At 39.0% G+C, this 26,046-nt stretch overlaps 1 protein-coding gene and 1 pseudogene across 1 annotated transcript; one reads left to right on the forward strand and one right to left on the reverse strand.

The window, feature by feature from the left end:
* Window positions 1-211: 211 nt before the first annotated feature.
* Window positions 212-3,686, forward strand: LOC125191236 (cytochrome P450 711A1-like). The gene is made up of 5 exons (XM_048088752.1): window positions 212-480; window positions 1,722-1,874; window positions 2,024-2,804; window positions 2,903-2,998; window positions 3,287-3,686. Exons 1-5 carry the CDS (start codon window positions 230-232, stop codon window positions 3,614-3,616), a joined length of 1,611 nt encoding a protein of 536 aa, XP_047944709.1. The 5' UTR covers window positions 212-229; the 3' UTR covers window positions 3,617-3,686.
* Window positions 3,687-9,396: 5,710 nt separating this feature from the next.
* Window positions 9,397-26,046, reverse strand: part of LOC125190996 — a 21,455-nt pseudogene continuing 4,805 nt past the window's right edge.

The following is a 26,046-nucleotide window of genomic DNA, read 5'->3' on the forward strand; positions in this document are numbered from 1 at the left end:
TATTCATCCGGATTCCTTGTCAAATAAGTCAAAAACTGGTTATAATAAAGACATAATTGTATAACCCCAAGGCTCTGATTACATAATTAAATTGATGTAATCTTTGACATCTTAGTTTATCATTATCCTAGCCATTAAAATATCACACTTGCGTTGTGCTATATATATATTATTGATTGCAGCATAATAGCTCCACTGGAAAATTAAACAACTCTCTCTCTCTGGAAAGATGGAAGTTCTGTTAGCAATTTTATGGCAGTTGGGTGATATGTTTGTGAAGGCACCTTTATTATCATCAACAATATTCACAATATTAGGAGTGTTGGGAGGTTTTATGTGGTATTTTTACCAACCATATTTTAGTGTAAGAAAAATCCCAGGGCCTCCCACTATGCCCTTTGTTGGACACATTCCTTTGATGGCTAAACATGGCCCTGATGTCTTCTCTGTTCTTGCCAACCGCTATGGTCCTATTTTCAGGTTCCTTTTTTCTTTACTCAATTGGAGTAATATTTTGACCATTTCTTCTTTGATCAATAAGAAAAAATATTTGTTGATGTTTGTTTAGGGGGAAGAGGAGAGTTTCCCATTTAATCATTAGTACACGTCGATTGCATAATAAGACAATTTACTCCTTTAGTAGTAGTAGTACTTCCTCCGTTCCATAGTAATGGAGGCTTTTTTTTGGCACGTAGATTAAAAAAAATTGTGTTTGGTGAGTTAAGTAAAAGGAAAATTGGAAAATGAAAAAGGTAGAGAGATGAAGAGAAAAAAAAAGTAAGAGAGAGTAAAGTAGATATGGAAAAATGTGTAGACTTTTATTAAAAAAGAAAATGACTTTATTACTATCAAACATATAAAAATGGCAAAATGACTCTAGTAATATTTTATTACCATTACACACTAAAGCAAAAAAAGAGTATGTTGTGATTGGTGATCAAACGACAGGAGTAATGATTGGTCCAAACTAGTCACTAACATTAATTATCACTATATCTATCTTTAATTATATGATTTTAAAGTTATACTTTCATATTTAAAAAAATTCTTTAATTATTTTGACACCAACATTAATTATCACTATATGTATCTTTAATATATACTCCCTCTGTCCCATTAAAAATGCATCGTTTTCCTTTTTTGGTTGTCCCATTAAAAATGAAACGTTTCCTTAAATGGAAACAACTCTATCTCTACTTTTTCATCTCTCTTACTTTACTCTCTCTTCATTAACTCACAAAACAACACTGCATAAAATTCCGTGCCGATTCTCAAATGTTGCATTTTAAGTGGGACGGAGGGAGTATTATTCATATCTCATTATTCAATTTTATTTTAGCTATGTAGATTTATTTCTATATGTGGTTTACACTAAAATATACTCCCCTCCTTTCTATAGTAATAGAATCATTTTGCTCGTTTTAGTACGTTCTATAGTAATAGAGTCATTTCCCTTTTTAGTAAAAGTCAACACATTTTTCCACACCTACTTTACTCTCTCTTACTTTTTTCTCTTTTTATCTCTCTACCTTTTTCACTTTCCACTTTATTCTCCATTTATATAACTCACCTAACATAATTTTTCTTAATCTCCGTGCTGAAAAGAGGCGTCTCTATTACTATGGAACGGAGAGAGTAATTGTTACTACTACTACTATTAGTTTGAATTCCCAGTATTAAAATCCTACTGACCAACTTTATGTCCTAATTCTTTTATGTAGGTTTCATATGGGCAGACAGCCTCTTGTAATAGTGGCATCTGCAGAACTTTGCAGGGAAGTTGGTGTAACCAAATTCAAAAGTTTCTCCAACAGAAGCATTCCTATACCTTTAGCTGGATCGCCTCTTCATATCAAAGGCTTATTCATGACCAAGTACACTACCTCTATTCTTCCTTCACTTATCCTCCATTTCTTTTATTTTAATTTTAGAATTGTTAACCTAGATTTGGCTAATAACTTAATACTATCAACTAACACAGTCTTTAAATTTATGTTCATTTATCAATAAAAAAAATATCCAGAGAACCAAGATGGTCGATGATGCGAAACACAGTGCTATCGTTCTTCCAGCCATCGCGGATCGCAGGAATGATCCCCGCAATGCAAGACATCATTCAATCAGCCACTGACAATCTCGACTCCGGATCATTCACATTTTCCGAATTAACCCTCAAAATCACCACCGACGTAATCGGAAAAACCTCATTCGGAATGGATTTCGGCCTCTCCAAACCAAAACCAACTGGAAACAACAACAACAACAACAACAACAACAACAACAACAACAACAACGAGGCAGAAGAATTCATCAAGGAACACATCTACGCCACAACGCAACTGAAGATGGACCTAACCGGGTCCGTCTCCAGCATATTAGGCTTCCTACTCCCCTTCCTCCAAAACCCGTGCCGCGAGATTCTGAAGAGAATCCCCGGCACAATGGACTGGAAACTGGAGAGAACAAACAAGAGCATCACTTCTCGGCTCGACCACATCGTCGACAAGAGAAAAAATGATAAAAACCGAGGCACAAAAGACTTCATCTCGCTCTTACTCAACGCGACCGAGTCAGAGAAGGCTGTGAGAAACCTTCTCACGCCCGACTATATAAGCGCGCTCACGTACGAGCAGTTGCTGGCTGGATCCACAAACATTTCTTTCACAATCTCTACGGTGGTCTATCTTGTTGCAGCCCATCCACACGTTGAGAAGAAGCTCCTTCACGAAATAGATGCGTTCGGCCCTCGTGATCGCCTGCCTACATCCGACCAGCTGCAAAATCAATTCCCGTTTCTTGATCAGGCACCTTTTCTCTTCCCAATTCATAATTTATACTAGTAATATTTTTTTCTATCAATCCGATCACATTTAAATATAATAATCCCGATTCTGATCTATAGGTGATCAAGGAAACTATGAGATTCTTCGTAGTCTCTCCTTTAGTTGCAAGAGAAGCAGTAGAGGATGTTAAAGTTGGAGGCTATGATATTCCAAAGGTACATTTACATATTTCTTTCATTACTTGTTTCAAATTATCCCAAGCTTTTTCCTCTATGTCCCATCATTAATTTTACTTATTTTTAATCCTTAATTATGAGATTTTAAAGCAATTATTGTGAAAATCATTTATTAATAAAAATAAATACTACTATAAAAGATAATTATAAACTCGAACATATTTAGTTTCATTGTTTTGACAAGAAAAAGATCTCCATAAGTAGAAAACATGGTTATAAAATATACACAATCTCTTAACTTGACATATCATGTGTGAAATTGAACAGGGTACATGGGTGTGGATTGGGACCGGAGTTGTGGCTAAAGATCCAAAAAACTTTCCAGATCCGGATGAGTTTAGACCGGAAAGGTTTGATCCAGAGGGGGAAGAGGAGAAGACAAGGCATCCTTACTCCTTCCTTGCATTCGGAATAGGGCCTCGAGCGTGCATAGGCCAGAAATTTAGCATGCAAGAAATCAAGCTCGCACTTATCCATCTTTACAGACATTACCTGTTCCGTCACTCCCCACACATGGAGACTCCCTTGGAATTTCAGTATGGGATACTTCTCAACTTCAAAAATGGTGTCAAGCTCATAGCCACCAAACGCACTTGAAACCTAATGCAAATCTCAAATGTATGTGTTGTTTTGACTCATGATCAAATATATATTCAGCATTTCTTCCTTTTCATGGAGTAGTATTGAAGTCGATGCATATAATATATATCCTGTATTTCATATATATCTCTGGGTGCAACAAAACATGAATCTATATATGTAACAGCCGGACCTTTTAGGGTACAATAAATGCGGCGGCTGCTACCCAAAACCGACTCCAAAGAAGTAAACATAGGCTAGGGTTTCATTTAAAGAGTACTGACCAAAAGAATTGGAAGGAATATCAGAGTATTTAATGCAACAACTTAACCTAGAAGTCCAAAGGAAGATAGATATCATAAATGATGATCAAAACCTTAAGAGTACGACATAGTATCCAAGACAAAATCACAAGAAAAGGGCTAAGGCCACAACCGAAAGTAAGATGCAAATTATTCCAAAAAGAAATTCTAAAGAGTATCAAAAATTCAGCGGAAAACGACCAAGAGAGAAGCATAGCTATGTATGGTGACACAACTACACTTAGAGTTCAACATATCCATATTTATTAATTAAGCTGCTCAACACCCGCCACCGCTCGTCATCATTCAACCTGCACATAAGGAAAACACATGCAGGGCTGAGTATTTTGAAATACTCAGTGAGCTCATTGCCAAAACATTTTATAAGTTATGCCACCCTTACCAAGTGAACTCGAGTTTTAAGCAGTTATAAAATAATATCACGAGTATCACAAAATATATTTTCCATAGACTGACCAGTCAAAATAACTCCCCATTTTCCTCAACATAATCCACAATCACAATCATTCCATGGTGCGACGAAAGTGTGGCCACACTTTTCGCCCACGAGACCGGCCGACTAGCAAGGACGGCTCCCGATCCCCTCGTGTACACAGCCTGGTAGGGCTTGCGGCCCATACTCAGACCCGAATTCGTATAAACATATCCATAGCCATATAGCCCAATGGAGCGAACTCACAAACTAGGCATCAGACACACAATATCACAATAAAACAGACATAGGCATGACATAACAGTTAAACCACCCTTATAACACCAAACAACGTTTCGATAAAATAAAAGAGAGTTTTTAGAGTAAAGCCCACCTCGATTGCTTAGTTTTCAAGTAGTTTCGCTTTTCCGTTATCCGGCTTCGCAACCAAAGTCTCACCTTTTAATCACATAGGCACATATCACAGATTAGGTTCAATACTAGTCTTACTCATGCATGTCTCATTACTTTTCCCTCTTCCCAACGATTTATCTTATCATTACCAATTAATCAAGACCATGTTTACCACACAAGATTATTTAACTATCAAACACACACTACACAACACAACAACACACACTCACACACGGCACACACACACACGGCACACACACACACGGCGCACACACATACACATGTTCCCACATCCCTTTTTATCCCTCTTTCACTCAACCAAGATGCATGAGGGTTCAAGAAGACCGATTAATCGGTTAGAAGAAGAAAAAGAAGAAGTAGAAGAAGAATAAGGAGGACTCATAAACGAAATACATTTTTAGCGAAAAACAATCGGTAGAAACAAAGTAGAGACTTGGTTCTTCAATATCCTCGGATTAAACTTCGATTTCTTCTCAAGGGATGAAGGATTAATGGAGTAAAGTAGAAGAAAATTGAGAGAGTGTATGGGAGGGTGGGGGCCGAAAATTATGGAGGCTAGGGTTGATGTTTCTCTTATTTATAGAGTCCAACAAGATCTTTAGGTAATTAGAATAGAATATTTGGTAAGATCTCATTCTCCCCAAATTAAATCAATAAAATAATATTGTGAAGTAGGGAAGAAGAATTAACAAAAATAGGCTAGGTATCAAGCATGGTATTTTCGAAAATTAGGCCTTCCAATTAGCCATGGTTTTGTTTTGGTATATTTTACGGAGTAGAATAAAATATCACGGAGCAAAATAAAAATAAGAATTCTCCCAATTTGGAGTAGAAATAGGCGTCTCATATGCCTAATTAAATAAGGCATGGATTTTTCAAATATTGCCTAGAATAAGGTAAGACAAGATCTCTTGAGGTATGGAAAGATTTGGTAGAATAATTAAATTCTAGGTATGGAAGGAAATCAAGTAAGGAGTCAAATAAAATAAAATAATTCCTTCCTTCCCAATTATGGTGATTTTCGAAAATCACTAGAAAAATAAGGGGGCTCGATTTTTCCATCTTTAAACAAGGAAATAATTGGCTCTTGGAATTTAATTTGGATAAATATCCCAAGGATTAAATAAATTCCGGAAGAAATAGAATTTCTCTTCAAAGGGGTCTAGGGTTCGAAAATTTCAAGAATTAGGGTGACAAGTATTTATGGAAATTTTCTCTAATATTCTCACTCACCCTTAAACAATTAATTGCCACATAATCTCATAACTTAATACAGTATATCACATGCCACATCATATAGTTTGACTTTTCAACTTTCAACACAAACCCTAACTCAATTCGACCATAACATCTCATGAAATAATTGCATTCTCGATTCCACGTCATCAACAATTAATTCTAGGGCTCTAAAATTAGGGTTCTAAATTACGGGATGTTACAATATATTTATCTCATGACACCCTTGTTTCATACATCAAGTATTTTAATGCATATTACTCCAATTACTTTTTTTATTCCATAAGTAAATAAAGATGCATGAAGTATTTTAATGCATAGTATTAAGATGAAGAGGGAATCAGATGATAGTCTAACTTATGTATTGATGTTAGAAATAGACTTGGTAGTGAGGCCAAGGCTGTTCGAGCACACTACGTCCAATGTGGTTTACAATTCGAGTGGGAATGAAATTGGCAAGAGATAATTATAATAGCTATCTTTATTTTATCCTATGATTTGTTAGTTTTTAAGTACAGTATATTTGATTTGTTTCCTGTTAATTTTGTTAGTAGTAGGATTGGTATTATTAGTTTTTTGATTAATTGTTTGCTAGTTTATTAAGTACTAATAACCTATTAAATCTCCCGTGAAATTTAAAATTGAAATATTAAATTGTGAAATTTAATTATTTTTTTCAATGATCTCATACATACATAAATCAATTTCTTCTGTTAATGTGCAAAACGACAATATTTCAGAATAGCCAACAAGATGTTACATATAACAACACACACAACACACAACTAGAGAATAGCCAGAACACTACTCAGAGCAAGAAAACTAAGAACTGGAAATTAATACTACAACGAATACATTTCCAGTCACAGCTTGTAACAGCCCGGCATTTCTAGGGTATAATGAATACGGCGACTGTTAACTAGGCGAACTTAAGGCGACAGGAATATAGACTAGGGTTTCATTTAAAGAGATTTGACCAAGTGTTTAATGAAGTATCAAGGCAATAAGTCAACGGCTTACTTACGAAAATCAAGATTTAATAGATAGCATAGGCTAAGCTCAAAAATCAAAGGTTTATTGTAGCTCCAACAAAACGCAATAATTTCCCAATATTCCAATAGGTTCAAACCAACCAAAGATAATAAGTTTCAAAACATTCAGCGGAAGCATTTCAAGAGAAAGCGAAGCCATGTATGAAGACACGACTACACTCAAAATCCCAACCATCCATATTATTCGATTCAACCATCTCAACACCACCGACCGCCCGTCGCCACTAAACCTGCACATAGGGAAAACACGTGCATGGCTGAGTATTTTAAAAATACTCAGTGGACTCATGCCAAAACATTTTGTAGTTATGCCACCCTTACCATAGTGAAATCGAGATTTTGCATTTATTTAAAGATAAGCATCGAGTATCACAAAATATATCATGGACTGGCCAGTCAAATAATACCTCCCATTTTCTCATCAATTATCATTTCATATGGTGCGACGAAGTGTGGCCACACTTTCGCCCACGAGACCGGCCGACTAGCAAGGACGGCTCCCGATCTCCAGTGTACACTAGCCTGATAGGGTTTGCGGCCTTACTCAGACCCGAATTCGTTTATATAGCCCTTTAGCCTAATGGAGCGTACTCACAATCTAGGCATCAGGCACACACAATATCCAAAATAATTCATAGGCATGACATAACAGTTTAATCCACTCTTATTTCTCCAACATCATAAGTTTGCAACATAAGAGAGAGTTTAAGAATAAAGCCCACCTCGATTTCCTTCGAGTTCAAAAACGCACTCCTTCTTGTTATCACGCCGGGAACGCGAACTATCACCTTTAGTTCATATATTTCAAATAAGTCTCAATCATGGATCAAAATCATGCATGATCTCACGTTTCCCTTTTTCCATTGATTATTTTCAATATCACCAATCAAAATCAAAGTACGATTATCATATCGTTTTTATTCACACAACAATTCCAGATTTATCATCAAATCGTGTCACGCATGAGTGTTTCCCACACACAACACGCACACACACAACACACGTGTGCACGCATACCGAGGCGTGCACACACACACACGGTCACACACCCACACATGCATCAAAATTCACCGATTAATTTCCCCCTTCACTCGATCTAAATGCATGTGGACTCAAGAACACCGATTGATCGGTAGAAGAAGAGGAGATCAAAATAAAAATACCTTTTCACTAGAACAATCGGTAGGAAACAAGTAGGATCTTGATTCTTCAACAAAATCTTGAATTGCAGCTTCAATTCTTCTCCAAAAGATGAAGAATTAATGGAGAAAGTAGGAGAAAAATTTGAGAGAGAGAGGGGAGAGAGATCGGCGAGAGAGAGGGAGAGAGGGGGCGGTTTTTGTGATGCTAGGGTTTTGATTCTCCCTCTTATATTTATAGAGTGCAAGATATACTCCACTAATTAAATAAATCAAGATTTGGAGAGGATTTGGTGGAAGAAGTGACGTTAAAATGGTTGAGGAAAAAGGGGATTTCGAATTGCTTAGGCTATTTAATTAGCCTATGATTTAATTTGAATATTTCACGGAGTAGAATAAAATATCACGAAGCAAGAAAATAATAATAAATCTCCCTAAATATAAGGAAAAAGTGGCGTGTAGTTGACTTCTTCAAAAAGGGATTTAATAATAATCCTAATTAAATTAGGATATGGTAAGATCTTCTTAGATTTGGCAAGATATGCTAGGATATTTGAATTTATTCATGGAAGAGAATAAACAAGGGATAAAAATAATCCCTTCTCCTATAATATAAGGGATTTTCGAAAATCCCATTATATGACAAGGGTTTTGAAAATTTCATCAACAAAATAAGGAATATTCGGACTTTGGATTTAATTTGGATAATTATCCCAAGCAATAATTAAATCCAAGAAAAATAGGATTTCTTTCCAATAAAATAGGAGGGGTCGAAAATTCCACATACTTAAATAATGCTCCTATTTAATTCTCACCCATCCCTTAGGAAAATAATTCACCACACTTATTATTTCTCCCCACATTAAAATATTCGCATATTCGAATTTTCACCTCCACTTCACATTTTCCAACGACTTTGACCATTTCACGGCCACGTCATATTTTCCACCATGTTGACTATTCAATAGCCACGTCACATATTCAACAAGTTTAACTATTCAATTCAAACTCAATTCCATATCGCAATTATGTCACAAGAATATTGCAACAAATCATTTATCATTTAATTCCCCACAGTCATAGCATTTAATGCAAAAATTTCCACGTCACAAAAATTAGAGTTCGAAAAAGCGGGGCGTTACACAGCTCAATCTTGTAATAATCAAGAGCACGATAATCCTCCATTCCAGTATCCGATTTGCTATTGCTCAATAATGCTCGTTGCTTCTCAATTTCCCATTCGACACCAACTGCTCCAATAAAAACAACATGAAATTACTAAAATTTCGAATTCACAATAAAAGATTGTTTGCAGCATTTCCTTACCTGAAGAAGATCACCGATGTTGATGACTAAAGCTCCTTCAACTGGTTGAATGTCGATCCATTGGCCTTCACACAGAACCTGGAGGCCGCAAACAAGTTGGTTTTGTAGAAGAATTGTGAGGAATCCAGCATCCGAATGCTTGCAAGTTCCGATTGCAAGTTGAGGCTCATGGCATGCCGGATAGTAGTGGCAATGGAGACGATGCCCCTTCGAACATTCCATCTTTCCCAGAAAATCAGTGTTTAGTCCCAGTGCCTCAGATAATAGCTCCAGCAGAATATTCTCCAAATTTCCACATGTTTTGAATATTCCACTGTTGAATCTTTGTCATCAGTAAACATTTGAATATGAATTCTCCTGTTTGGTCAAAAACATTATAGTACCGTCCTCTGTCCCCATATATTTAACAAATGAAACAGAGTATATTGCCAATAAAATTATAATAGTACTCCCTTCGTCCCACAAAAGATGTCACACTTTACTTTTTAGTTTGTCCCAGAAAAGATATCACATTTCCCTTTTTAAAAAAAGTACTCTCTCACATGAATATAAAAATTGTATTTTCTCTCTCCATTTAACACACAAAACAAAACCTCCTAAAATCCCGTGCCGTCCCACAAGTGTGACATCTTTTGTGGGACGGAGCAGAGGCGGAGCTAGGAATTTGAAGGAAAGGGGGCAAATTTACATACAAAAGAATTTTAAAATTTTGAGGAGGGGCATTTAGTAGAAAATTAAAAGAATTAAATTTAAAATATGCATATAGATACATGGGATGAAAAATAAGAGGTGGGGCAATTGCCCCACTTTGTTAACATGTACATTCGCCTCTGGGATGGAGGGAGTAGTACTATAATTCAAAAAAAAGAAAGAAAATTTACAACGACAGAATGAAACGATCATATCTCCCAATTATTTAGTTATATTTTGATTTACTATATCTATTCCATATTTGTTTAGATATTTGTTTCTTGCTCAATAAATTAGGTTAGTAGTATTGGAGTATTATTGTCACGACCGTACTTTGCTAAGGATAGCAAAGCCGGAAAACCGTGACTAGGGGTGGGAGATAAGAAGACGGGAATAGAAAGGGGATAAAAAAATTTCAAATTAACTTTTAATCACTAGAATTTGAATGAAAATCTTACTTTTCAATGAATATTTATCAGCATATAGAACAATCAATGTTCTCTAGAACCTTAGTGTGCAGCGGAATGAACACGGTCACATGTATGGAGACATGCACCGCCGAGCCTCTATTTAAAATAAAAAGAAAATCATAACTCTGCTCAGCATTCTTCACCATCACTGCTCAACTTGCACATTTAGAAATATATGCAGGGCTGAGTATAAAAATACTCAGTGAACACATTGCCGAAATATACATACATAAAATGAAAATATTGTCATGCCATCACAGTAACACTCGAAGGTTTTCTCTTAAAAGGCCCGAGCTTACTAAATTCTTTGTGAGCTAAAGTTCGACTGATCAGTCTAAGTTCTTTTGTATTTCTACTATATCTGATCAACACCAAGTGCCGGGAGATGGTGCTCTTCCACGGTCACCTACATCTTTCTCCGGCCGTGGAGGTGGCCACCTCCCAACGACCTCCACTATATCATCTTTGTGCCGTGGAAGGTGGCCACCTTCCAACGGTCACTTGTGTACACTAATCCGAGTAGGGACACCACCCTCACTCGAACCCGAATTCGATTCTTATGTTCCAACCAAACAGATAGGCTCCGTACACATAAAATAAATTATTATGGCAAGACAACATCATTTGCATAAACAACAAACATAATCATATATTTTTTTTTTTTTCAATCTACGTAGGATAGAAAAGTTCACCTCGTTTGTTTAATTTCCTTAACTTGAATTTCTCGCTCCGACCTTAACTTGCGGAGCTAACCTTTTTGAAAACATCACATACTAATCAAACTTCAACAAATTATTAAACTTTAATAGGAATGCATGCCTCCTAATTAAGCCCTCTCATCGTTCCCTTATCCTTTAAAACTTTTGAAACTCATATATTATTTAATACTCCTTTCACTATTCCCCGGCTTCGACTAAATTGGAACTTCATAATTTAGTATGAATTTTACTCCCGCAAAACTCTAACAAAATCAAAGATCGATTATTTTAGCTTAGCTACACTATTAGAAGGAACCATATATATAAACACTAATTGAAGCTTAATTTAAAACTTAGGCTAAGATTTAATATTAAATCCCTCCCAATAAATTCAGATTTTGAAATTGGGCCAAGACTTCCCTTTATTTTTAACCCGAGTAATTAAATTTCGAAGCTGGGCCTCCTTGGTATATTTACTGCAGCCCCAACTATTAAAAGCGAGTTGGGCTTGAATTTATTTATTTCATTCCCTTAGTCCAAATAAATAAAATGTTAGTCCAACAACAAAATAACCCACATAGGAGTACCCACTTCATCTCCCTCACCATTCACACCCAAATCCTATTTTGATGTGAGAGAAAATCCGCCGCCGCCGATCCTAGGGCTGTCAAATCATGCTTGTTGGGTCGTTATTGTTAGAGTTTGTATACTAGAAATCATGTTTCGAGTGATTGAATACTGTAAAACTCTTATTTTATTTTCCAATGAATAAAACAAATTATTTTTGTCATAATGTTGTTACGTTTTACATTTAATGGATGTTCATGCATGTTTAAATGTATAAGTTAACTTAACAAAGTCTAAGTCTTTGTTTTAGTAGACCGGTTGTAGGCGGCGTCCACTTTAAGGTAACACGGTCAGTTCCTAAACAAAGAAAAAGATGAATTTCACAACCTAGTTGGAATTAGACTATCCATCGAGAAAGGTTGCAATGTCAGTCCGCATATTTCTAAGCCTTACTGAAATAAGATGACATTGGTGGTATAGCACTGAACGGATCTAACAACAAGACTTGTCCTTAGGCTATCTTCTGAAAGGAGAGGTCTTGATAAATATTTGTTTCTTAATCAATGTAGGTTAGCATTGAGCATACGGTATTGATTATGCATTACTTTGACTTATCAAATGGTGCGGGTTTTTCGTAACCCAATAAACCTGATATATTGGGTAGTGGTGATTAATATCTAGCGGTGCTAGGATTGCTATTATATTGAATCGTGCGCGAGGAGAGTCTCGTTTGATAATGTCCTTAAGAGGAGCGCGAAACAAGGTTTTATTATTCGGAACCTAGCTAGTTGGAGTTTGATTACTCTATGAATAATAAATAAGCGTTTCATGCTAAGTCCACTCTTGGAATTAATAAGAAGTTAATGAATTAAGTCCATAGCAGACATTAATTAATTAATGGACATTTTTATCTTAAGCGCGGGAAATGAAAGTTAAACGGAAACCCGGATTACTTATAATTACGGATTTGGATGGGGAGAGTTCAATATTACTTCTGTAGTGGCTGCTCGTAATATTCCAATTAAGCTTATATTAAATTGTGGGTTCAATTTAATTAGTAAAAAGTAAATTGGATGAGCCAATATCCAAAACCTTCCATAGATCCATATCTGGGCCCAAAAGGAACTTAATATAAATTGGAGAATAAAGGAGACATAAATCATAATTTTGAATACACAAAAATTTTCGTCCCCCTCTACTAGAGGAGTTCGAAATTCTCTCCAATTAGGAAAATGATTTCTCCTGTCGTCTTTATTTAAATCCTAGTATTCTGGTGAGATCAGCCCACACCGATATCAGAGTACAGTTCGGGAACCGAGAGAAGATTTGTGGTCTAGTATTCAAAGCTTCACGTGGAGAAGCTGCTAGCCATCTTCAATTCTTTGGAGAATTAATTAGGTATTATTTCTGCTCCGTAGAAAAGCATGTTTTAGGTTTCAATATTCGTAAAGCATGATTAATTCAAGTTATGAGCATGATACATGTGAGAATTACGCGAATAGATTTTGTCTAAATAATCCGCTAAATAGATCTGATTATTACGTGATTTATTTGTGCGATTAATAATTGTTAAATTATGTTAATCCGTCGTACCGCTTCCGCTGCCAGTTCCATAAGTTATCGTGTCAACCCATTATCGACCCAATCGAATCGTGTCCCAACCCAATCCAACCCAAAATCATCGGGTTCTTATCGTGTCTCAACCCAACGGGTTCGTGCGCGTTATCCGTACCCAAAAAAAAAGTAAACTCTTGTTAATGATAGTAAGTTAGCTTGACACGACTCGATAACAACTAAAACATGATGTTATTATACGATTTAAACATGATATTAAACAAAAAAATAAAAAATTACCAAATTAAAATAATTATTTTCTTAATCAAAATAATAAAATAAAAATATAGTAATATTAAATCTATATAATAAAATTAAATAATTAAAAATAATAATTTTTAATAAAATATAAGCATAACATTTTCTTAAAATTCATAAAAAATTAACTAATATTTTTTAATTAATTAAAATTAAAGTATAATATTTTTAATCAACAAAAATAACTAAAAATTAAAGTTTAATAATTTTTTAATTAATAAAATATAATTTTTTTTTTTTAACATGTAACCCAAACCCGACCCAAACACGACCCGACCCAACCTGTTATCTTCGTGTTCTTATTGGGTGGACCCTATAATGACAAAAATCCTAAACGTGTGTATTCGCGTGGGTTCGTGTCGTATCAAAAACTGCCAGCCCTAGCCGATCCTGTCCAGAGCCGTCGTCCGCCGCCGCATCCGGCTGTGTCTCTCTCTCCTTCAGATTCTCCCTCTCTCTTCTCTCTCTCTTTCTTCCCCACTCCCTCTTCTTCTCTTGGCGCTGCTCACACCACCACGCCGACGCCGCTGCTGCTCTCACGGTGGCGTCGACTCCCCCCCCATCGCTGGCTGTTGTGCGACCCAGGTCCGTTACCGAGTGTAGGGCTCCAACCGCCGCCATCGTCTTGTTGCCTCGCGAACTCCGTCGGTGTCGCTGGGAGGAGAAATTTCAGAATAAGGGATTAAATTCGCTGACCTTTCATAATTAGGGATTCAATTCGCTGACCTTTCGTAATTAGAGATCGAGGCATGCGTATTCTTCGGAATAAGGGATTTCTGATGCTTTATCTTATTTAAGTTCTTTTTTAATATTATTTCCCTCTAAACATTTATCAATTGCCTAAATTACCCCCTTCAAACTTTTACCTAAATTCAATAAAAAAAAAGAAATCAGCGCCGTTTTTCTCTAAATAATTTAGCGCCGTCTTGTAATCTATCCCAAATCACCCGCCTTTTTCATAAAAACCTGCCTCCACCCTTCTCTCCCGAACACGGCTCCTCCGTTCTTCACTGCCTTCATTGCCTCTTTTCCTTACTTAACGGGTGCCTCCACTATTCGCCCCCTCCGCCTCTTCTGTCTCTTTAACTCAAAATAGTTGTGATTCTGCAAGGAATTCAAACTACACATATGGAGTACGTATTTCTGTTTTGTCTATATATGCAATATACATATATACTTAAATTTTGTTTTGTTACATACTGTACTATATATAATATGCATATGTACATGGTTTTTGTTTTTTCTGCGATATATACAAGTCTCAAAAGTAGAGATATTGAATATATTAGTGTTTTGATATTACTTTGCTTACGTAATTGGAAAATTTGACATACACTTGCTTGAAATTTTGTGGAGCAGAACATAGTACACGTTTGTTTGTGGAAGAAAACATACACATACAATACATATATATACGTTTGTTTATATATACATACATATTTGTTTGGAATTTTGTATAATTATGTTGAAAATTTTGATATATTTAGTTCTTTTGTTATTTGGTAGGATGGATTACATAGACGAAATTGATACTATTGATTGGGACAATATAGAAATTATTCCACTTGAAGAATCACGAATTGGTGCTCCTGAGAGCTTGATGGATGAAGAAACAATGTTTGCTTTTGTTGGTCTAACCTTAGAGAAACCTAGTGATGCGGTAGAGAAAATGAATTCTGATCCAATTGTTGATGAGATAATGGACATAACATTTGATGATCATATTCCGAACGAAGAGACTGTATTTCATGATATGGAAGGCCCTCCAATGGATGTTGGAACCATATATGCAAATATGAATGATATCAGGGTGAAGCAACATGCTATAAAGACTCAATTTGAACTAGTAACAAAGAAATTAAATCCAAATTTGTTCAGAGGCTTCTGCAAAGCTAAGACTTGTCCGTGTTCAATTGTTGCTAGGTTGATGAAAAAAAGAAATTCATGTCAAGGTATATTTAATAATGCGTACTAATGTAGTTAAATATTTGGTCATTTTAATTATGTGTGTATTTTCTAACTAATATATTTGTTCCCTGGATAGGTTACTTTGAATAAAGGAGAGTATTTTTGTTCATCCACTGTTAGAGTGAGTACTAAGATGGCATCGTATCATTGGGTTGGAGAAAAGACAATTTCTTATTTAAAGAAAGATCCAAACATAGGATCAAAGAAGTTGCAAACTGAGTTACATGAGAAGTATGTAACCACAATTAATTGTTCTACTATATATGCAGGTATGCAGATTGCACGTGAAAAATTGTATGGAACATGGGAAGACAGTTTTGTGGATTTGCGTAACTTTAAGGCAATGGTTGAGCTTAAAATGCCAGGAAGTGTGGTTGAGATAGGGTTGAAAGAGACCGAAGATGGGGTATACTTTCAAAGATTTTTTTGTTGCTTCAAGCCTAGTATCAATAGCTTCCTAAATGGGTGTAGGCCATATTTAAGTGTAGATGCAACGACTCTTAATGGTAGATGGAATGGACAACTAGCTTCAGCAACTGCATTAGATGGCCACAACTGGATATTTCCAGTTGCTTTTGGATTGCTTCAAAGTGAGACCAATGAAGAATGGATTTAATTTATGGAGCAGCTTAAGAAGGCAATTGGAAGTCCACATCATGTAGCTATTTGTTCAGATTCATGCAAGGGGTTGGAGAATGCTGTGAAGGCAGTGTTTCCATTGGCAGAGCATAGAGAGTGCTTTTTCCACTTGATGAAGAATTTTTCTAAGAGGTTTCAAGGTCCAGTTTTTGGACACATGTATCCTGCAGCTAGGACATTTTGTCCAATTTATCATGAACACCTAATGCACAAGATGTACGAAGCAAATGACAAGGTGCAACCCTGCTTAGAGACATATCACAAACTGCTTTGGATGAGGAGCAAATTTTTTGAAGAGATCAAATGTGATTATATTACAAACAATATTGCAGAAGTATGGAACAGGTGGGTGAAGGACCTTAAGGACCTTCCAATAGCCGAGCTAGTTTACAGTCTGAGATCGAAGTTCATGGAGCTCTATGCAAGGAGGATAAATATAGGTGAAAGATTGGGAGACCACATTATGCTTCCAATTGTTGTTCGTCATCTCAATGTTCTTAGTAGACAATTGGGCCACTTGAAGGTTAAAGTAGGTGGTATAGGTGAGGCAGAGGTGACTGAGATCACAGATAGACACAAGGTAATTAGACATGTGGTGGATCTTGAGCAACACACTTGCTCATGTAGGGATTGACAAGTCTCATGGAAACCTTGCCCACATGCATTAGTAGTGCTAACTTCACGTAGAAATCCTAAAATGGAAGATTACTGATAAGGCTAATTTCATGCATCGGTTATATGGTGAAAAACGTTACATTTTGCTGGGTCTAACACGGTTTCTAAGCCAGGTGTGTGACAAAATCGCTAGATCAAGGAGATGCTGAAGGAAACAGTCTAGCGAAGGAATGAAGTAGAAATGAGCAGAATCTAAGGAAAAAGAAGGCTTGAAGGAGGGAGTCAGTAGCTGAGGGCAACAAAGTCCATCTATACCTCGCTGGGCCCCACTCCAACGCCTATAAATAGAAGAGCATGCAACACACAAATTATCACTCTTTTCGCTCACTCTTAGCTCACACACAACACACACTTGGGAATGAGAGATCTGGGGTAGTTTCGGTTCCGAAGGGATTTATTCTTCAGAAATTTCAGTCGTAACACCGTCCGCGCGAGGGCGAAGATACAATCTCTTTATTTTCAGTTTGTTTTGCACTTTTACGGTCGAACTTCACTTTTGGGAGTCGATTTGGTTGTTGATGCTACTGATTATCTATTCACTTCTGTTAGTTTGCGTTTATCTATGATTTTTCAAGTTGATTTACGTAGATCCTGCTGTTTAGAGTTTATTTTAACAAGTTATATGTCGATCTCTGTTTTGGCTGCTGTGGTGCTTGATCTGGGAATTTGGTGATAGGATCTGTGGGTTGTTGATTGATTGGAGGTTGTTGTTTAAATCTGAAGTTATGAAATGTTTCTTTCGGCTGGAGTTTGTGTCAGACGCTTGGATCCGGAGTGGATTTAGTGTCCGAGGTTGGATCTGAACAGGGGAGTTCGAGTTGTGCATGGATTGTGAATTTTCCGCTTGCCTTCTATTTTACCTCGTCTAGCATCCTTAGATCTGTTAGTTTTTCTTATTGTTCTTCATCAAAATGATTTAAATTCAGTCTGCTCTATTCCGATTTCGCTCATGCTGTTTTTCTTCTAAGTTTTTACGCAATTTGGTTGAAGAAGATGATGTCGCTGTTAGTTAGTACCCGAGTTAGTTGTTTTTCCAGCTTTTCATCCGTACTCTGCCTTTTCAGTTATGGTCCCCACAGTCAGTTTGTTACCCAGATCTAGGTAATTAGAGTAGTTTCTTAGATCCAGTGATTGTTCGGTTTAATTTTCGTGCATGCTTTGCTGTTTCGCCTAGGTCTAGCTGTTAGCGTAGCAGTTTAAATTCCCAAGTTAAGTTTATTTTCCTCAACCCGAAAAATGCGTGGCAGCAGCCAACCCCAAAAACAAATCCAAATCCTTGAACATGATTGTTACGCATCCATCTCTGTGGGATGATCCCTACCTTCCCTATGCTAGGTTTAGTAAAGTGGTTGAGGGTTTTTGAAAGAGTGCTCTGTGTGTCCGACGACCAACGAGTTCCTAGACCGCGTGATCTAGTGGATTTACTTGGACCAAGGGAAACCTGTTGTATTCTTTCTGTGCACACAGCGTGTTAACCAACCTAACCGGTTCTTTTCAAATGGCGCCGTTGCCGGGGAAGGATGGCATTTATTGTTATTGCGTTTAAGGATTTGGTGTAAATATTTTAATTTCTGTTATTTTCTTTCTCCTTGACAGTTTATGAACGCAGGCTTCCATTCTGGAAGTTGGGCGAGCTCATCTGGGTTAGGGAGTGGCCAATACAAGTGGTGAGTCAAGGAATGTACGTCTACCATCACCACCAGGTCAGGTTTAAGGACGAGAGACCCATTTCCGTTCGAATCAGAAAGTGAGAAGGAGTGGAATTCATCGGGAGAAGAGGACCCGAAGTCGTCAACAGAAACAGAGCATTCCGAGACTGAGGAGGAGGAAGACCCGAATATGGCTCATCTAGTAGACCCCGATCCGGAGATAGGGTCACTCACCGCCCATCTCGACGGTGAACCCGCCCATGCTATAGTCTCAAACCCGCGCCGGAGGTCGATCGATATCAAAACGAATGTGCTCGGAGTTCTACCCACGTTCTCTGGACGAAGGAACGAATGCCCTTATGAATTTTTGAACGAGTTCAGTAAACTATGCAACATTCAAAAGCGACCCAACGAGGCGACGGAGGAGGACTACCATCTTCGAGCATTCCCGTTTGCTCTCAAAGGAGAGGCGAATACTTGGTTGCTAAGGCTCTCACCGGACTCGATCAACACATGGAAGGACTTTAAACTAGAGTTTTTGGATTACTTTTTCCCGTCCAACAAGACGAATGCCTTGAAGAAGGAGATTCAGGAGTGCAAGCAGGAATACGATGAGTCTCTGAGTTCTTATTGGTCCCGGTTCAAGGGGCTGCTGGATGCTTGTCCGAACCACGGGATGATAGAAGCGGAGACCTACTATCTGTTCTACGAAGGTGCAAATCCTGAATCGAAGGACTTGATGAATTCCTCGAGCGGGGGAAATTTTACTAAGAATAAAGCAAGTGAAGCTAGAGAAACTTTGGGAAGGCTGATCGAGGCGAAGAAGGCCTATGATAACCCGCGAAGCATATTGAGGAGATGGTCAGCCAATGCAGTAATGGAACAAGATGACAAGAAGGTGGAAGATAGGATCGATAAACTGGAGAAAGCTTTGCTGAATGCAATTGAGAAATACAATCCGCATGCTCCAGTGGAAATTGAGAAACCCCCTGGTCGGAGGAAAGACAACTTCAGCCGTATTACAGTCAGCCCTGTGAAGGGGAGTGCCAAGCTCAGGCAAATTCGATGGGAAGTTGGAATTCCGACGGAAGTTGGAACCAAGGAAGACAGAGGGATGCTCTATGGAGGACTCACCCAAACTTTAGGTGGACTGATCACGATCAAGGCCAGCCACCCCCACTTCAGCTCACGAATTATACACACCCTCCGGAGAGGCATTCCAACTGGTCAGGGAAAGGTTAAGAGGGGCAATTGCAACTGGGGTACAGGAATCAGGACCATACTAATTGGGGAAATAGGAATCAGAACAATCCAGGGAGCTCATATGTGCCACCTCATCAGAGAAACAACCAAGGGAACTACCAGAATTCCCAACCAAATCATCAAGGGAATCAAGGGTCTGGTAACCAGTACAACAACCATCAGGGAATCAAGGGTCTAACAACCAATACAACAATCATCAAGGGAACTATCGTCAGAACCAAGGTCAAGGACCAAATTCTGGTCAATTCAACTCCAGACCACAGAGGAGTTTGGATGACATGGTCCACGACCTAGTGAATTCACAGCAGTTCATGCAGAATAACCTGCACTCCAACAATGACGTGGTGCACAAATTGCAAGACACTCAGTCCGAACATAAAGCCGCCATGGATATGATGGCGAAGCAACTGTCCCAGATCGCAGTTTCCTTGAATGAGATGCGGGGAAATGAAGGGAAACTTCCTGCCACTGTCAAACCACCAGACCGAGCAAACATTAGTCAAATTACCTTGAGATCTGGGCGGGGTTATGAAGGACCGACGTTGGAAATTGACGAGGAGGTGCCTATGCAGGCTAGTGAAGAAAAAAAGAGTCAGATGCATCAAGGGGATAGCTCTAGACCCAGGGAAATCTTTGTTCAGGATAACCTCCAGAAGGGAGATTTAGGGGGATCCCTACCTCGACCAAGAGACCCATTCTTCCTAGACCCAGAACCTGAAAAAGTGAGCAAGGAAGGAAACATGGGTGTTGATGAAACCCAGGCTGGGACTTCCACCAATGCAGTAAAGCGACCAAAGTCATTTTCATACCGAGGGGAAGCAAAGAAAAAAAAGGATGATGCAGAGGATCTCATGGAGATTTTTAGCAAGTTGGAAATCAACCTGCCATTCTTGAAAGCCCTAAAAATGCCTGCTTTCAGCAAGTTCATCAAAGAATTCATTGCAGGGAAGACCAAGCCAGACGGAAAAATTGTGATCGGGGAGAATGTGTCTGCTGTGATACAAAAGAAGAGGATGCCCTCAAAATGCACCGACCCAGGTATGTTCACATTACCCATCTCTCTAGGGGACATCAAGGTCGAGCATGCTATGTGTGATCTAGGGGCGTCCATTAATGTTTTACCGCTTTCGATCTATAAGAAATTGACTGGAGTGAGGATGGTTGCTACCAAGGTAGTGATCCAGTTAGCAGATAGAACTTGCATTTGTCCTGAAGGTGTGTTGGAAAATGTTATAGTCAAGGTGCATGATTTTCTATATCCTGCTGATTTTTATGTTATCAAGATGAATGATAATGAGTCTACTGAGTCTAGTGGTGTACTTTTAGGGAGACCATTTTTGCGTACCGCTAAGACCATTATCGATGTCTTCGATGGAACGATTTGCTTGGATTATAATGGGGAAAAATATACTTTTAGCATAGACGAGGGGATGAAAAGGCCTTTAGATGTTGAGAACCTCTATGCTATTGATGTTATTAACCCCCTGGTCCAAGAATATCTTGAGACGGAATTGATGCAGGAACAAATTGACAACTCGGAGTTGAGCCATTCAATTGACAGAGAAGTTGTAGGATGGTGTGCAGCAATGAACACAACAGAATTGACAGATGAGGAACTCACGGAGGCCATCATGGAGTTTTGCAGAAGTCCCGAGTCAGCCAAATCTAAGGGATCGGCTCACGTGGCTAGTCTGGAGAATTCTCCTGGGTCTGGGAAGGAGGCATTACCAGAAATTGCAGACAAAAATCCCTTGCCCCAGGAGACGAATGGAACAAAGAAGGAACTGAAGACGCTTCCACCAGGCCTCAAGTACGCTTACTTGGAGGAGAATGAGACATTTCCGGTAATAGTCAACAGTAACCTGACCAAGGAGCAAGAGAAGGGGTTATTGGAAGTCATCAAAAGAAACAAGAAAGCAATAGGGTGGACTCTCTCGGATTTGGTAGGAATAAGTCCGGATCTTTGTATGCACCACATTCGGCTAGAAGAAGGTGCGAAGGCTCATCGAGATGCACAACGGAAACTGAATCCGAACATGCGAGAGGAGGTCCTAAAGGAAGTGTTAAAATTGTTTGCCCTAGGGATCATCTACTCCATTCCGGACAGCGAGTGGGTCAGTCCTGTCCATATGGTACCAAAAAAATCTGGAATACAGGTTGTTAAGAATGAAAAGAATGAGTTGGTGCCCACCAGACTAGTGACGGGGTGGAGGATGTGCATCGACTACGGGGAAGCTGAACGAAGCCACAAAGAAGGATCATTTTCCCTACCTTTCATTGATCGATGCTAGAAAGACTGGCTGGCAAACAATACTTTTGTTTCCTTGATGGATACGAGTGGCTATTTCCAAATCTACGTTAATCCAGGAGGACCAAGGGAAAACCACATTCACGTGCCCCTTTGGTACCTATGCATACCGAAGAATGCCGTTTGGATTGTGCAATGCACCGGGAACTTTCCAGAGTGGTGTATGATGAGCATTTTTTCGGATCTGTTGGAAGTATGCATTGAGATATTCATGGACGATTTCACCGTATACGGGAACTCATTTGATACTTGTTTGGCCAGCCTTGATCTAGTGTTACAGAGATGCCATGAGAAGCTTTTAGTATTGAATTTCGAGAAATGCCATTTCATGGTGACTGAAGGCATTGTCCTGGGTCACGTGGTTTCTGAGAGAGGGATACAAGTAGACAAAGCAAAGGTAGATGTGATATCAAAGTTACCATACCCTACGAACCAAAAAGAGGTGAGAGGCTTCCTAGGTCATGCAGGATTTTATAGGAGGTTTATCAAGGATTTCGCAAAAATCGCGCAACCACTCACTCGTTTGTTACACAATGATGTGGAATTCGTCTTTGACGAAGGATGCAAAAAGGCATTCCAGTTGCTTAAGGACAGGTTAGTGTCAGCACCAATTATCAGGGCGCCAGACTGGAACCATCCTTTCGAGATAATGTGTGACGCGAGTGATTTTGCTGTGGGAGCTATCCTAGGACAGAAAATTGATGGAAAAAGCTATGTGATCTTCTATGCTTCCAAAACGCTGAATCAGGCTTAGAAGAATTATGACACCACGGAGAAGGAAATGTTGGTTGTCGTATACTCGTTTGAAAAATTCCGACCCTACCTCCTTGGGTCGAGGGTTATAGTCTTCACGGATCACGCGGCGATAAAGTACTTACTGGCTAAGAAGGAGTCTAAGCCGAGATTAATCCGTTGGGTGTTACTCTTGCAGGAGTTTGATTGGGAAGTAAGAGACAAAAGAGGAACGGAGAATAGAGTAGCCGATCACTTGAGCAGAATATATCAAGGGGAAACAGAAGAGGCCATACCCGATGCCTTCCCTGAGGAGCATTTGTACCTTCTGGAGAAATTTCCTAGACCACTTAACTGGGAAGCAGTTTTGGCTTTAACCGGTCTAGGGGAATCGGATAAAGGGAAGCGCACACTGAACGCAGAACCGTGGTTTGCTGACTTAGCTAACTACTTGGTCACGGGAGAGGTGCCAAGTTCAGACGAAGTTTCCCGGGCCCAGAGGATGAAAATTAAAAGCGAAACCAAATATTACTTTTGGACGACTCCTACCTGTGGAAAATGTGCTCAGATCAAGTGATTAGACGCTGCATTCCCGAATGGGAACAAAAAGATGTGTTAATTCATTGCCACACTTTGGTATGTGGAGGTCATTTTGGACCGAGGAAGACAACAAGGAAGGTTCTGGACAGCGGTTTTTATTGGCCGACGTTAAATAGGGATGCCTTTGAGTTCTGCCAATGTTGCGAGAGGTGCCAACAGACGGGGGGAATTTCAAGGAGGGACGAGATGCCTCAGGTCCCGGTGATCGTGTGCGAAATTTTTGATGTGTGGGGGATGGACTTTATGGGACCGTTCCCATCATCTTGTGGGAACACGTATATATTGGTTGCAGTAGACTATGTGTCTAAGTGGATAGAAGCTAAGGCCACCACAACATGCGAATCGAAGGAGGTAGCAAAATTTTTTAAGGCCAATATTTTCAACAGATATGGAGTTCCCCGGGCCATCGTCTCAGATCAGGGAACTCATTTCTATAATCGCACCATCGAGGCTCTGATGAAGAAATATGGTGTTCACCATAGAGTGTCAACTCCGTACCATCCCCAGTCTAATGGCCAAGCAAAGATTTCTAATCGCGAGATCAAGGCGATATTGGAGAAAACAGTTAATCCGTCAAGGAAGGACTGGAGCAAGAGGCTCGGTGACGCATTGTGGGCCTACAGAACTGCTTTTAAAACGCCTATTGGAATGTCGCCTTAAAGGCTTGTGTTTGGCAAGATGTGCCACTTACCTGTTGGTATTTAGCACATGGCGTACTGGGCAGTGAAAGAGTTGAACATGAATCCTATAGCTTGCGAAGAAGAGAGGAAGTTACAATTGCAAGAATTGGAGGAACTTCGGCTGGAGTCATTTGAGTCTGCCATGTGGTACAAAGAAAGGACGAAGTTATGGCATGATAAGAATCTCCGGGTCAAGGAACTTCATGTGGGACAGAAAGTGCTCCTTTTCCAATCGCGACTCAAGCTAATGCCAGGGAAATTGAAGTCTAAATGGATTGGCCCATATACCATCGTCGGCATCCGCGCAAACGGGCAGTGGAGATCCAGGGAAGTGCTTCTAACTCTGTCCCTTTTCTTGTCAATGGTTATAGAGTGAAAGTCTATTGGGATAATTCCGAGTTGTGTGTGGTGGATGAAGCTCCACTACATGCACTCTCTACTCTCGCCTAGACGGACGAGGAGGTATTCTCGATGAATTCCTGGGTCGAGGTAGTAGGTTGACATATTTGAAAAAACGAACTGAACCAGGGAATCTCGAGAATACTCTAAAGAAGTGTGTAAATAGTTTAATTGTTTTTCAAACTAAAGAAAATCCAAAAATATTTTCGAAGCACCAGACTCCGAAGGAAACCGATACTTTATACTCTAACCTTGACCTGGGAGTCTGGAACCTTCATTTTTTTTTTATAAGTATAGGGTCATGATCAAGAGAATCAGCTAGAGAAGAATCTGAAGGAAGAAGTCAAGGAAAGCTTGGAGGAAGAGGTCAAGGAGGGAGGAAGATAATTTAAATTTCAAAATCTGCCGATAATTATGAGAGTTTGATAAGACTCGTTTCATGCATCGGTTTAGGGTAAAAATCTGTGCATTTGGGGCGCTAATGTGCGTTATATAAGTTCAGGTGCGTAGTAAATCTGCCGGACCCAGGAGTTGCTGTTACCTGACCAGGCAAATGCAAAAGAGATGGAATTGAAGTGAAAATCAGAAGTCGTCGCCCGGACCTGGGAGAATTAGAAGCTGGCGGCAGGAACAGAATAGAGCATGAGCAGATTCCTTTTTAAGAGTCTTATTCAAGGGCAAAAGCGTCAAATTACCAGAGGGATGCCCTAGGGATCAGAGCCTCACCTATATAAAGAGCTAAACCTTGAAGAACAAAAAAAAGGCTCCTCGCTCACTTTTGAAGGCTCTAGTTCCATTTCCTTAGTTCCACACTTCAAAAATTCTCAATTCACTTGCTGCGCACTTGGAGATGGGGTGATTCCGGCTACCGTGGTGGTTCATCGTCGTTATTTTGCTGCTGTGTAACACCGCCTTGTGAAGGCGAAGAAACAATATTTATTTTGCTTTGTTTAGTTTGTTTTCGATTTTAAGTACTCGTTCGTTTTAGTTTCGTAACTCTTAGTTGTTGACTTGGATCTACTGGATTTGAACCTATCTCTGCATTTATGGAAGTTTACCTTTGCTTTTGTTGGATTTTGTTCGGTCGAGCTTGTTCGGTTGTTTTTATTTTGCGTTGTTGAATTATTGTTGGAATATTCGGAGCTGAGATTTGTTTATTGGTTGCTGGAGGCTGTGGATTTTTGTATGGAGTTGTTTGGATTTGTTGAGTTATGTTGGATTTGAGTTGGAGTTTGGCAGATCTGGTGTTTCTGTTTACGTTTCTGCATGATCATGGCTATTTACGTTCTGTTTCTCCATTTCTTAGGTCCAGTAG

The sequence above is a fragment of the Salvia hispanica genome, chromosome 5, assembly GCF_023119035.1.
Source record: "Salvia hispanica cultivar TCC Black 2014 chromosome 5, UniMelb_Shisp_WGS_1.0, whole genome shotgun sequence".
NCBI lineage: Eukaryota > Viridiplantae > Streptophyta > Magnoliopsida > Lamiales > Lamiaceae > Salvia > Salvia hispanica.

Excerpts from the sequence above, each read along its gene's own strand:
- LOC125191236 (XM_048088752.1), top strand. The coding sequence starts at position 230 with ATGGAAGTTCTGTTAGCAATTTTATGGCAGTTGGGTGATATGTTTGTG. Across the intron at positions 481-1,721 it reads CGCTATGGTCCTATTTTCAG|GTTTCATATGGGCAGACAGC; the intron begins GTTCCTTTTTTC and ends TCTTTTATGTAG. Across the intron at positions 2,805-2,902 it reads AATTCCCGTTTCTTGATCAG|GTGATCAAGGAAACTATGAG; the intron begins GCACCTTTTCTC and ends TCTGATCTATAG.